Consider the following 13,787-nt stretch of genomic DNA (forward strand, 5'->3'; position numbering starts at 1 on the left):
GATGATCTCTGCATGTGTGGTTCCCACCGTGAAGCATGGAGGTGTGGTGGTGCTTTGCTGGTGACGTAGTCTGGGATTTATTTAGAATTCAAGGCACACTTAACCAGCATGGCCACCACAGCGATACGCTATCCCACCTGTTTAAAATAATATATATTTGATTTATTTCACCTTTTATTTAACTTGGTAGGCTAGTTGAGAACAAGTTCTCATTTACAACTGCGATAAAGCAAAGCAGTTTGACACATAAAACACCACAGAGTTATTACAATGTGTGCAAATGAGGTAAAATAAGGAGGTAAGGCAATAAATAGGTGTTATGGATACAGGTATCCTGTGTGTGTGTGTTTCTTTTCTCTCCTTCTCCCCTCACAGGTGAAAATCATCACTTCCCAATCAGTCAACAATCGATCATCAATCAGAAGACACACCTCCTCCTGTTTCCTACCCAATCACAGTTATTTTCCCTTGGTTTAAAACCCCTGTCAGTTGTTTGCTCTAGAGCTCAATCTCTCTGTAAATGCCATGTCTGTAGATCGATGTGTTTCACTCTCTTGTTGTTTCACTCTCTTGTTGTGTTTCACTCTGTTGTTGTGTTTCACTCTGTTGTTGTGTTTCACTCTGTTGTTGTGTTTCACTCTGTTGTTGTGTTTCACTCTGTTGGTGTGTTTCACTCTGTTGGTGTGTTTCACTCTGTTGGTGTGTTTCTCACTCTGTTGGTGTGTTTCTCACTCTGTTGGTGTGTTTCTCACTCTGTTGGTGTGTTTCTCACTCTGTTGGTGTGTTTCTCACTCTGTTGGTGTGTTTCTCACTCTGTTGGTGTGTTTCTCTCTCTTTTTCACTCTCTTTTGTTTGAGCACCTCCATAGCACTTTGTCATCACCTGTGAGTATTGTTTTTAGTTATGGTGTTTGTTTGCTGGTGGGAAAAGGGGAAACCAAGACAAGTCGCCCATGGGCATACACTACCCGTAGGTAGACTTTGTTAAATACACTAGTTAGAACTGGGCGGACGACCCACTATTTTTGGTTAGTTAGCTGTTGTTAAAGTAGGCTAGTCTAGTTTTTTTTGAATACTTATTGTTTCTTTCCTTTTGTCCAGCTCAGCCCCTTTTCCTGCTCCCCCCATTACTGTGTGTTTATTAATCAACCCTGAGTTTGATGGTAGATTTCAGTAGTCGAGGTTATTTCATACTTTGTCACAATTATTATTTGCATGAGTTATGTTAGGGGTCTCATTACCATCCCCCTGAGACTGTCGGGCCAAAAGGGATTCGTAACAATAGGCCATGGTGGCAAAGTAATTACAATATAGCAATTAAACACTGGAATGTGCAGAAGATGAATGTGAACGTAGAGATACTGGGGTGCAAAGGAGCAAGATAAATAAGTACAGTATAGGGATGAGGTAGTTGGATGGGCTATTTACAGATGGGCTATGTACAGGTGCAGTGATCTGTGAGCTGCTCTGACAGCTGGTGCTTAAAGCTAGTGAGGGAGATATGAGTCTCCAGCTTCAGTGGTTTTTGCAGTTTTTTCCAGTCATTGGCAGCAGAGAACTGGAAGGAAAGGCGGCCAAATGAGGAATTGGGTTTGACCAGTGAGATATACCTGCTGGAGCACGTGCTACGGGTGAGTGCTGCTATGGTGACCAGTGAGCTGAGATAATGTGGGGATTTACCTAGCAAAGACTTGTAGATGGTTTGCGCTTAGTGGGAATATCATTTGTTTTTCAGTGACCCAAAATAACTCCAGTCTGTGTCATTTTAAATGTAAAATGTTTTTAACTAGGCAAGTCAGTTAAGAAAAGATTCATGGCTTACCAGGGATCCGTGGGTTGTTCATGGGAAGAACAACAGATTTTTACCTTGTCAGCTCGGGGATTCAATTCAGCAACCTTTCGGTTACTGGCCCAACGCTCTAACCACTAGGCTACCTGCCGCCCCAAATGGCTATTTGACCACGAAGGAGAATGATGGAGTGCTGCATCAGATGATGGCCTCCATAATCCCCCAACCTCAAACCATCTGAGATGAGTTGGACTGCAGAGTGAAGGGAAAGCAGTTTCAAGTGCCTAGCTAATGTGGGAACTCCTCTAAGACTGTTGTAAAAGCATTACAGGTGAAGCTGGTTGAGTGAATGCCAAGAGTGTGCAAAGCTGTCATCAAGGCAAATGGTGGCTACTTTCAGGAATCTCAAATATAAATATTTTTAATGAACATGTTTTTGGTTACTACATGATTCCATATGTGTTATTTCATAGTTTTGATTTTTCACTATTATTGTACAATGTAAATAATTGTTTAAAAAAAATGTTTAGTAGGTGTGTCCAAAATTTTGACTGGTTTCATTCATTCATTCGGAACGCCTTCCTAATGTTGAGTTGCACCCCCAGGGCAGCAGGGTAGAGTACCGGGTGGTAGCTGGCTAGTAACAGTGACTAAAGTTCAGGGCAGGGTACTGGGTGTATGCTTGCTAGTGGTGACTGTACAACAGTCTGATGGCCTGTAAGGTATTTTTCCCCTTTCTAACTTCCTCTATTTTTGATACTGAATGTTATCAGACCTTCAACCAAACCTGGTATTAGTTAAAGGGAACCTGGATTTACAATTAACACACACAAAGACTACATTGGTCCCATTTTTATTCCTGGCGAAAACAAAACACTGTATTCTACAGTAAGAACCTCATACCAACGGTCAAGTATGGTGGTGGTTCTGTGATGTTTTGGGAATGCTTTGCTGCCTCAGGACCTGGATGACTTGTCTTAATAGAAGGAACCATGAAATATGCTTTGTATAAGAGAATTCTACAGGAGAATGTCAGGTCATCTGTCTGTGAGCTGAAGACAAATGACAATCCATCATTACTTTAAGACATGAAGGTCAGTCAATCAGGAAATTTCCTCAAGTGCAGTCACAAAAACCATCGAGCTATGATGAAACCGGCTCTCATGAGGACCGCCACAGGAAAGGAAGACCCAGAGTTACCTCTGCTGTACAGGATAAGTTCATTAGAGTTAACTAAACCTCAGATTGCAGCCCAAATAAATACTTCACGGAGTTCAATTAACAGACATATCTCAACAACTGTTCAGAGGAGACTGTGTGAATCAGGCCTTCATAGTTGAATAGCTGCAAAGAAACCACTACTAAAGGACATCAATAATAAGAGACTAGCTTGAGCCAAGAAACACAAGCAATGGACAATAGACCAGTGGAAATCTGTCCTTTGGTCTGATGAGCCCAAATTTGAGACTTGGTTCCAACCGCCATGTCTTTATGAGATGCGTAGTAGGTGAATGGATAATCTCTGCATGTGTGGTTCCCACCGTGAAACATGGAGGGTGTGTGATGGTGTGGGGGTGCTTTGCTGGTGACATTGATTCATTTAGAATTCATGGCACACTGGATGGCTACCACAGCATTCTGCAGCGATATGTCATGGTATGCACTTAGTGGGACTAAAATTAGTTTTTCAACAGGACAATGACCCAAAACACTTTCAGGATGTGTAATGGGTATCTGACCAAGAAGGAGTGTTATGGAGTGCTGCCTCAGATGACCTGGCTTCCACAATCACCCAACCTGAACCCAATTGAAATGGTTTGGGATAAATTGGACCACAGAGTGAAGGAAAAGCAGCCAACAAGTGCTCAGCATATGTGAACTCCTTCAAGGTTGTTGGAAAAGCATTCCTCATGAAGCTGGTTGAGAGAATGCCAAGAGTGTGCAAAGCTGTCATCAAGGCAAAAGGCTGGCTACTTTGAAGGATCTCAAATATATTTAGATTTGTTTGACACTTTTTTTGGTTACTAAAGGATTCCATGTGTGTTATTTAATAGTACAGTGTAGAAAATAGTAAAATAAAGAAAAACCTTTGAATGAGTAGTTGTGTCAACCTTTGAACGGTAGTGTATAACACACAGGATAATCACATTTGACTGCACTGGGTCTTTAATGTGCACATTTATCATGCCTTTGGGTTCTAGAAAATATGATTGTCAAAATTCTAATTCAAAATTTGACCAACTCCTATAAATGTTAAACGTCAATGCTGATGTAAATAAAGATGCTGAGGGAGAAGTTGACTGACATTGTTTTCTAGAAATCTACAGTAAATCTAATAAAATCTAAACATTACACACATGAAAACAAAATGCTAAAATTACCCCATCCCCCTCGATTGTAAAGAATTGTTTATACCTGACAATCACAGTTTAATTAACCAACTGTATTGAGATCAAATGTTCCATTGATGAGAAAATGAGCAGAATGTCGGTCAAAATCTCTCACTCCATCTTCTTGCTCTGCCGGCCACTGGGCTTCCTCTTTGGAAAGGTCAACCGGATGCTTCAGATTTTTACATCCGGTGAAACATCTTGCTCATAATTTTATCTGTTCTGGTAACATTGTTCAACAAATTGGGAGTTGAAAAGGGGTGTGGTTAAAATTGAGGCGGGACAGGGAGCGAGCCTGTTACAACTGCATAGACTACCACAGCCCTAATACCCGTAAAACCCAGCAGTCAAACAGGGAAATGGTTCCAATTACTCCCGAATCGAGACAAAGGTAAGAATCTCTGGATTAACCATTTAATGTTACCTAAATGTAGTAATTCATAAATTAGCTACATTTCTTTAAATTGACAACACTGAACTGTGTTGTGCAAGTTTTTATTGAGACCACCTGTTTGCAAAGGTGTCAGCTAGAGAGGTTCAGGAGCTTGCAGGGATTTGTAGTTTTGCATGATTAACTAGTAATGGCGCTGACAGAGGGGGCTGCCTCACTTCTAGTCCATAGGAAACTTTGCAGTATTTTGTTTTTTATGTATTATTTCTTACCTTGTTAGCCAAAAAAATCTCAAGTGTTTTAACATACAGCCGGGAAGAACTTTTGGATATCAGCGAGACATCAATTTACCAGCACTACGATCAGGAATACACCTTTCCCGATGTGGATCCTTTCGCCGAACCACCCAGGGTATTTGAACTGATTCCAGAGGCTGACCCAAAACAACGCCACTGGAGAAGAGGCAAGGCAGATGGAGTGGTCTTCTGATCAGACTTCGGAGGTGCACACACCACCCACAGCTTCCGAGTATATTACTCGCTAATGTCCAGTCTCTAGATAAGAAGGTCGACAAAATTAGGGCAAGGGTTGCTTTCCAGAGAGACATCAGGGATTGTAACATACTCTGTTTAACTGAAAATGTGTCTCTTGGGATATGCTGTTGGAGTCGGTACAGCAACCTAGAAGAAAAAGGGCAGGGGTGTATGTTACATGATTAACATCTCATGGTGTAATCATAACAACATACAGGAACTCAAGTCCTTTTGTTCTCCTGACCTAGAATTCCTCACAATCAAATGCCAACTGTATTATCTCCCAAGAGAATTCTCCTCGGTCACAGCCGTGTATATCCCCCTCAAGTCGATACCACAACGGCCCTCAAGAAACTTTACTGGACTTTATGCAAACTGGAAACCATATATCTTGAGGCAGTAGTTATTGTAGCTGGGGATTTTAACAAAGCAAATGTGAGAACAAGGCTACCTAAATTTTATTAGCATATTGACTGTAGCACTCGCACTGGAAAAACACTGGATCACTACTACTCTAACTTCCGCAACGCATACATCGCCCTCCATTCGGCAAATCTGACCACGATTCCAATTTGCTCCTCCCTTTCTATAGGCAGAAACTCAAACAGGATTTCCCCTTGCTAAGGGATATTCAACGCTGGTCTGACCAATTGGAATCCACGCCTTAAGATTGTTTTGATCACACAGACTGGGACATGTTCCAGGTAGCTTCAGAGAATAATATCGACGTAAACGCTGATTTAGTGAGTGAGTTTTTCAGGAAGTGTATTGGAGATGTTGTACCTACTGTGACTATTAAAACCTACCCTAACCAGAAAAAGTGGAAAGATGGTGGCATTCGCGCAAAACTGAAAGAGCGAACCACCCCATTTAACCATGGAAAGTTGACAGGGAATATGGCTGAATACAAACAGTGTAGTTATCTCCTCCGCAAGGCAATCAAACAAGCGAAATGTCAGTATAGAGACAAAGTGGAGTCTGCAAGCCGTATCCGGCACGCCGGGCACTTCAATCCAGCCCACGAGACATATTATTTAATATATAATAATATATATATATATATTTTTTTTTTTAATGAAATGATAGATCTTTTTTTATTGATGTCTCTTTTCTTTTCTCCCCAATTTCATGGTGTCCAATTGATAGTTACAGTCTTGTCCCATGGCTGCAACTCCCATACCGACTCGGGAGAGGCGAAGGTCGAGAGCCGTGCGTCCTCTGAAACATGACCCAGCCAAGCCAGACTGCTTCTTGACACAATGCCGGCCTAAGCCATTTACATTACATTTAAGTAATTTAGCAGACGCTCTTATCCAGAGCGACTTACAAATTGGTGCATTCACCTTATGACATCCAGTGGAACAGTCACTTTACAATAGTGCATCTAAATCTTAAAGGGGGGGATACTTATCCTATCCTAGGTATTCCTTAAAGAGGTGGGGTTTCAGGTGTCTCCGGAAGGTGGTGATTGACTCCGCTGTCCTGGCGTCGTGAGGGAGTTTGTTCCACCATTGGGGGGCCAGAGCAGCGAACAGTTTTGACTGGGCTGAGCGGGAGCTGTACTTCCTCAGTGGTAGGGAGGCGAGCAGGCCAGAGGTGGATGAACGCAGTGCCCTTGTTTGGGTGTAGGGCCTGATCAGAGCCTGGAGGTACTGAGGTGCCGTTCCCCTCACAGCTCCGTAGGCAAGCACCATGGTCTTGTAGCGGATGCGAGCTTCAACTGGAAGCCAGTGGAGAGAACGGAGGAGCGGGGTGACGTGAGAGAACTTGGGAAGGTTGAACACCAGACGGGCTGCGGCGTTCTGGATGAGTTGAAGGGGTTTAATGGCACAGGCAGGGAGCCCAGCCAACAGCGAGTTGCAGTAATCCAGACGGGAGATGACAAGTGCCTGGATTAGGACCTGCGCCTCTTCCTGTGTGAGGCAGGGTCGTACTCTGCGGATGTTGTAGAGCATGAACCTGCAGGAACGGGCCACCGCCTTGATGTTGGTTGAGAACGACAGGGTGTTGTCCAGGATCACACCAAGGTTCTTAGCGCTCTGGGAGGAGGACACAATGGAGTTGTCAACCGTGATGGCGAGATCATGGAACGGGCAGTCCTTCCCCGGGAGGAAGAGCAGCTCCGTCTTGCCGAGGTTCAGCTTGAGGTGGTGATCCGTCATCCACACTGATATGTCTGCCAGACATGCAGAGATGCGATTCGCCACCTGGTCATCAGAAGGGGGAAAGGAGAAGATTAGTTGTGTGTCGTCTGCATAGCAATGATAGGAGAGACCATGTGAGGTTATGACAGAGCCAAGTGACTTGGTGTATAGCGAGAATAGGAGAGGGCCTAGAACAGAGCCCTGGGGGACACCAGTGGTGAGAGCGCGTGGTGAGGAGACAGATTCTCGCCACGCCACCTGGTAGGAGCGACCTGTCAGGTAGGACGCAATCCAAGCGTGGGCCGCGCCGGAGATGCCCAACTCGGAGAGGGTGGAGAGGAGGATCTGATGGTTCACAGTGTCGAAGGCAGCCGATAGATCTAGAAGGATGAGAGCAGAGGAGAGAGAGTTAGCTTTAGCAGTGCGGAGCGCCTCCGTGATACAGAGGAGAGCAGTCTCAGTTGAATGACTAGTCTTGAAACCTGACTGATTTGGATCAAGAAGGTCATTCAGAGAGAGATAGCGGGAGAGCTGGCCAAGGACGGCACGTTCAAGAGTTTTGGAGAGAAAAGAAAGAAGGGATACTGGTCTGTAATTGTTGACATCGGAGGGATCGAGTGTAGGATTTTTCAGAAGGGGTGCAACTCTCGCTCTCTTGAAGACGGAAGGGACGTAGCCAGCGGTCAGTGATGAGTTGATGAGCGAGGTGAGGTAAGGGAGAAGGTCTCCGGAAATGGTCTGGAGAAGAGGGGAGGGGATAGGGTCAAGCGGGCATGTTGTTGGGCGGCCGGCCGTCACAAGACGCGAGATTTCATCTGGAGAGAGAGGGGAGAAAGAGGTCAGAGCACAGGGTAGGGCAGTGTGAGCAGAACCAGCGGTGTCGTTTGACTTAGCAAACGAGGATCGGATGTCGTCGACCTTCTTATCAAAATGGTTGACGAAGTCGTCTGCAGAGAGGGAGGAGGGGGGAGGGGGAGGAGGATTCAGGAGGGAGGAGAAGGTGGCAAAGAGCTTCCTAGGGTTAGAGGCAGATGCTTGGAATTTAGCGTGGTAGAAAGTGGCTTTAGCAGCAGAGACAGAGGAGGAAAATGTAGAGAGGAGGGAGTGAAAGGATGCCAGGTCCGCAGGGAGGCGAGTTTTCCTCCATTTCCGCTCGGCTGCCCGGAGCCCTGTTCTGTGAGCTCGCAATGAGTCATCGAGCCACGGAGCGGGAGGGGAGGACCGAGCCGGCCTGGAGGATAGGGGACATAGAGAGTCAAATGATGCAGAGAGGGAGGAGAGGAGGGTTGAGGAGGCAGAATCAGGAGATAGGTTGGAGAAGGTTTGAGCGGAGGGAAGAGATGATAGGATGGAAGAGGAGAGAGTAGCGGGGGAGAGAGAGCGAAGGTTGGGACGGCGCGATACCATCCGAGTAGGGGCAGTGAGGGAGGTGTTGGATGAGAGCGAGAGGGAAAAGGATACAAGGTAGTGGTCGGAGACTTGGAGGGGAGTTGCAATGAGGTTAGTGGAAGAACAGCATCTAGTAAAGATGAGGTCGAGCGTATTGCCTGCCTTGTGAGTAGGGCGGGAAGGTGAGAGGGTGAGGTCAAAAGAGGAGAGGAGTGGAAAGAAGGAGGCAGAGAGGAATGAGTCAAAGGTAGACGTGGGGAGGTTAAAGTCGCCCAGAACTGTGAGAGGTGAGCCGTCCTCAGGAAAGGAGCTTATCAAGGCATCAAGCTCATTGATGAACTCTCCGAGGGAACCTGGAGGGCGATAAATGATAAGGATGTTAAGCTTGAAAGGGCTGGTAACTGTGACAGCATGGAATTCAAAGGAGGCGATAGACAGATGGGTAAGGGGAGAAAGAGAGAATGACCACTTGGGAGAGATGAGGATCCCGGTGCCACCACCCCGCTGACCAGAAGCTCTCGGGGTGTGCGAGAACACGTGGGCGGACGAAGAGAGAGCAGTAGGAGTAGCAGTGTTGTCTGTGGTGATCCATGTTTCCGTTAGTGCCAAGAAGTCGAGGGACTGGAGGGAGGCATAGGCTGAGATGAACTCTGCCTTGTTGACCGCAGATCGGCAATTCCAGAGGCTACCGGAGACCTGGAACTCCACGTGGGTCGTGCGCGCTGGGACCACCAGATTAGGGTGGCCGCGGCCACGCGGTGTGGAGCGTTTGTATGGTCTGTGCAGAGAGGAGAGAACAGGGATAAACAGACACATAGTTAACAGGCTACAGAAGAGGCTACGCTAATGCAAAGGAGATTGGAATGACAAGTGGACTACACGTCTCGAATGTTCAGAAAGTTAAGCTACGTAGCAAGAATCTTATTGACTAAAATGATTAAAATGATACAGTACTGCTGAAGTACTGCTGAAGTACTGCTGAAGTAGGCTAGCTGGCAGTGGGTGCGTTGTTGACACTACACTAATCAAGTCGTTCCGTTGAGTGTAATAGTTTCTACAGTGCTGCTATTCGGGGGCTAGCTGGCTAGCTAGTAGTGTTGTTTACGTTACGTTGCGTTAAAAGAACGACAATAGCTGGGTAGCTAACCTAGAAAATCGCTCTAGACTACACAATTATCTTTGATACAAAGACGGCTATGTAGCTAGCTATGTAGCTAGCTACGATCAAACAAATCAAACCGTTGTACTGTGATGAAATGAAGTGAAAATGTGATACTACCTGTGAATGCGACCGGGTTGTTGAGTTCTATTCAGAAGACGTTGGCTAGCGTTGGCTAGCTGTTGGCTAGCTAGCAGAGTCTCCTACGTTAAGGACGACAAATAGCTGGCTAGCTAACCTCGGTAAATTAAGATAATCACTCTAAGACTACACACTCTAAACCTAAACAACACAATTATCTTGGAACGAAGATACGAAGACAGCAAAGACAGTTATGTAGCTAGCTAACACTACACTGATCAAGTCGTTCAGTTGAGTGTAATAGTTTCTCCAGTGCAGCTAATCAGTGGACGTTAGCTAGCTGGCTAGTGAAGACTACGTTAGGGACGGCGAAATACGATAATTACGCAATTATCTTTGATACAAAGACGGCTATGTAGCTAGCTGAGAAGAAATTGCGGTTTGATTAGACAAATCAAACCGTTGTGCTATAATGAAATATAATGAAATGTAAAAAGTTATACTACCTGCGGGAGCGAAGCGCCAATGCGACCACTCGCTCCAAACCGGAATCCTCACAACAAGCCGGAAGCCAAACACACCAATGTGTCAGAGGAAACACAGAGGAAACATATTTCGCCCGTGTCAGCATGCATGCATGCGCCCGGCCCGCCACATGAGTCACTATAGCACGATGGGACAAGGAAATCTCGGCCTGCCAAACCCTCCCCTAACCTGGACGACGCTGGGCCAATTGTGCGCCACCTCATGGGTCCCCCAGTCACGGCCATCTGGGACTGTCTGTAGTGACACCTCAAGCACCGTTGACCGCTTTGCCACTTGGGAGGCCACCGCTAATTAAAAAAATATATATTATTTTTTGTGTTTAAACAAAAAAAAAGTAACCCCTTTTCTCCCCAATTGTTAGTAGTTACTATCTTTTCTCATCGCTACAACTCCCGTACGGGCTCGGGAGAGACGAGGGTCGAAAGCCATGCGTCCTCCGAAACACAACCCAACCAAGCCGCACTGCTTCTAAAGACAGCGCGCATCCAACCCGGAAGCCAGCCGCACCAATGTGTCGGAGGAAACACTGTGCACCTGGTGACCTGGTTAGCGTGCACTGCGTCCGGCCCGCTACAGGAGTCGCTAGTGCACGATGAGACAAGGATATCCCTACCGGCCAAACCCTCCCTAACCCGGATGACGCTAGGCCAATTGTGCGTCGCCCCATGGACCTCCCGGTCGCGGCCGGCTGCGACAGAGCCTGGGTGCGAACCCAGAGTCTCTGGTGGCACAGCTAGCACTGCGATGGCTAATTGATTTGAACAAACAATTGGTCCCCCCAAAAATGCGGCCCTCCGTTGAATTTCAAAATCCCGATGTGGCCCTCGAGCCAAAAAGTCGGCCCACCCCTGCCCTAGACCCACTTCCATTTGTTTACCGCCCCAATAGGTCCACAGACGATGCAATCGCCATCACACTGCCCACTGCTCTATCCCATCTGGACAAGAGGAATACCTATGTTAGAATGCTGTTCATTGTCTAGAGCTCAGCATTCAACACCATAGTACCCTCCAAGCTCATCATTAAGCTTGAGGCCCTGAGTCTCAACCCTGCCCTGTGCAATTGGGTCCTGGATTTACTTCGCTGATCCCCCACAAGGGTGCGTGCTCAACACATCACCGGGGGCAAACTACCTGCCCTCCAGGACACCTACAGCACCCGATGTCACACTAAGGCCAAAAAGATCAAAGGGCAACAACCACCCGAGCCACTGCCTGTTCACCCCGCTACCATCCAGAAGGCGAGGTAAGTACGGGTGCATCAAAGCTGGGACCGAGAGACTGAAAACAGCTTCTATATCAAGGCCATCAGACTGTTAAACAGCCATCACTAACACAGAGAAGCTGCTGCCTACATACAGGCTTGAAATCATTGTCCACTTTAATAAATGGACCACTAGTCACTTTAATAATGCCATTTTAATAACGTTTACATATCTTGCATAACTCATCTCATATGTATATACTGTATTTTATACCATTTATTGCATCTTGCCTATGCCACTCCATGATTGCACAACCATATATGTATATATTCTTATTCAATTCCTTTACTTAGATTTGTATGTATTAGGTAGTTGTTGTTGAATTGTTAGATTACATGTTATATATTGCTGCACTGTCGGAACTAGAAGCACAAGCATTTCGCTACACTCGAAATAACATCTGCTAACCATGTGCATGTGACCAATAAAATTTGATGTCTACATTGTTGCTAATTTGCGTTTTAGAATCTGAAAGGTGAGAAAGGGGGATACCTAGTCAGTTGTACAACTGAATGCCTTCAACTGAAATGTGTCTTTCACATTTAACCCAACCCCTCTGAATCAGAGAGGTGGGGGGGGGCTGTCTTAAACGACATCCATGTGTTCGACGCCCGGGGAACAGTGGGTTAACTGCCTTGCTCAGGGGAAGAATGACAGATTTTTACCTTGCCAGCTTGGGTATTTTATCCAGCAACCATTTCTGTTTGACCGCAAGGATTTATGGGTATTATGACACCTCCACTGTGGAGCTCTGTTAGATGGGACTTGGTGAAAATCGCCAAATTAAAATAAATGTTCTATCACATAGATCATATTTTTGGGATGCTCAACTGATTCTGAGTTCAGAAATATAAAGTTAATATGTGAAAACTATTTCTAGATGAGTACTTGCACATATTTTCCAAACTCTCTCATTTGTTTAAATCATTTGCACTACTTGCACTTTGAACTCCACAAGTCCACAAAGTAGGGGGAGGTTCTAAGGGTTATACTAGATGGTGAGAGACAGAATTTCCAATTAAAACCAGCGGTTGTTTCATCCACTCCTGCCATAGACTCCCAGTCAAGTCCAGTTCTGAGGTATTGTGAAACCAGACTGTTTGACAGAGAGGCAGCGGTAGTGCTCATATGTGTACTGATTCTCCACCCTTTTCCAAATTGTGTATTTAACCACTCTCTGTACTGGATTTACAATGACGAAAACTTGTTTCCAACCAATGCTTTCAAATACATGACCGGGAGTGTTCTAGTGCACACTTTGGGAGAAGGGTGGAAAGTCGGGATGTACAGTACCTATATTTTCGCCTCATTAGGAGTCCTTGGTGTGCGATATTTTCTTCCACAACAAGGTCTTCAGGTTGTTCAGTATAAGCGAGTGTTCCATCTCCATTTGCTCCGCCGAGCCCTTCAACGCTATACAAGCATACAGCTGTTTCTCCAGCTCATCCTGAATGTCAGACGGCGCCCCACGCAGGAGATATTCCTTCAGCGAGCTGCACGCCTTGGCCAGGTTGGGCCGTGTCACCTCTGGCGTACACCGGTGCTTGGTGAGGTCACAGGAAGTGCGACAGTCGGTCCCGTACAGACAGTCCTCGTCCACGTTGCACCGCCGCTCCCTCATGGCTTCTTGGAAAGTGGCCTCGGGGACGATGTGACGAGCATCCATCACCTTCAGGTCGTGGCGGTCGTTGTAGCCAAAGTCGGCTGCACTCACGTCACACATGAGGAAGGAGCCAAAGGTGCCGTGGAAGACATCCTCTACAAGCTCCAAGAGGCCAATGGAGATCTTGGCCTTGCGGGGCCAGGAGGGCGTGAACCACTGGTCCATGCTGCGTCGTAACCCCGCGGGTATCCACAGCTCCACTACCCATGGCAGGCTGATGCCGTACAGGGGAGCGTAGGGCACCTTCTCCATCACATACAGGTACAGAGAAAGAGGGGTAGAGAGACGGGGGTTAAGAAGGAGGGAGAGAGCTGTGATGACTTTCATTGCATAAATAAGATCATGATTGGAATCCATTTGTTATTGTTCATTTTTGTGTTGTGTGAGAACATTTTTATCCCAAAAACGTTATTAGAATCCATAAATGGGTGTTCCTATT

General features: G+C 46.2%; 1 protein-coding gene across 2 annotated transcripts in view; it reads right to left on the reverse strand.

Moving 5' to 3' along the window:
* Positions 1-11,994: 11,994 nt before the first annotated feature.
* The window catches only part of LOC124037119 (divergent protein kinase domain 1A-like), a 36,118-nt gene continuing 34,325 nt past the window's right edge, over positions 11,995-13,787 (reverse strand). For both annotated transcript variants that reach the window (XM_046351772.1, XM_046351773.1), the window contains exon 7: positions 11,995-13,591. In XM_046351772.1, the coding sequence (XP_046207728.1) occupies positions 12,995-13,591 (597 nt within the window). In that variant the 3' untranslated portion in view covers positions 11,995-12,994. The remainder of the gene's footprint in view (positions 13,592-13,787) is intronic.

Source organism: Oncorhynchus gorbuscha, linkage group LG06 (genome assembly GCF_021184085.1).
Source record: "Oncorhynchus gorbuscha isolate QuinsamMale2020 ecotype Even-year linkage group LG06, OgorEven_v1.0, whole genome shotgun sequence".
Taxonomy (NCBI): Eukaryota; Metazoa; Chordata; class Actinopteri; order Salmoniformes; family Salmonidae; genus Oncorhynchus; species Oncorhynchus gorbuscha.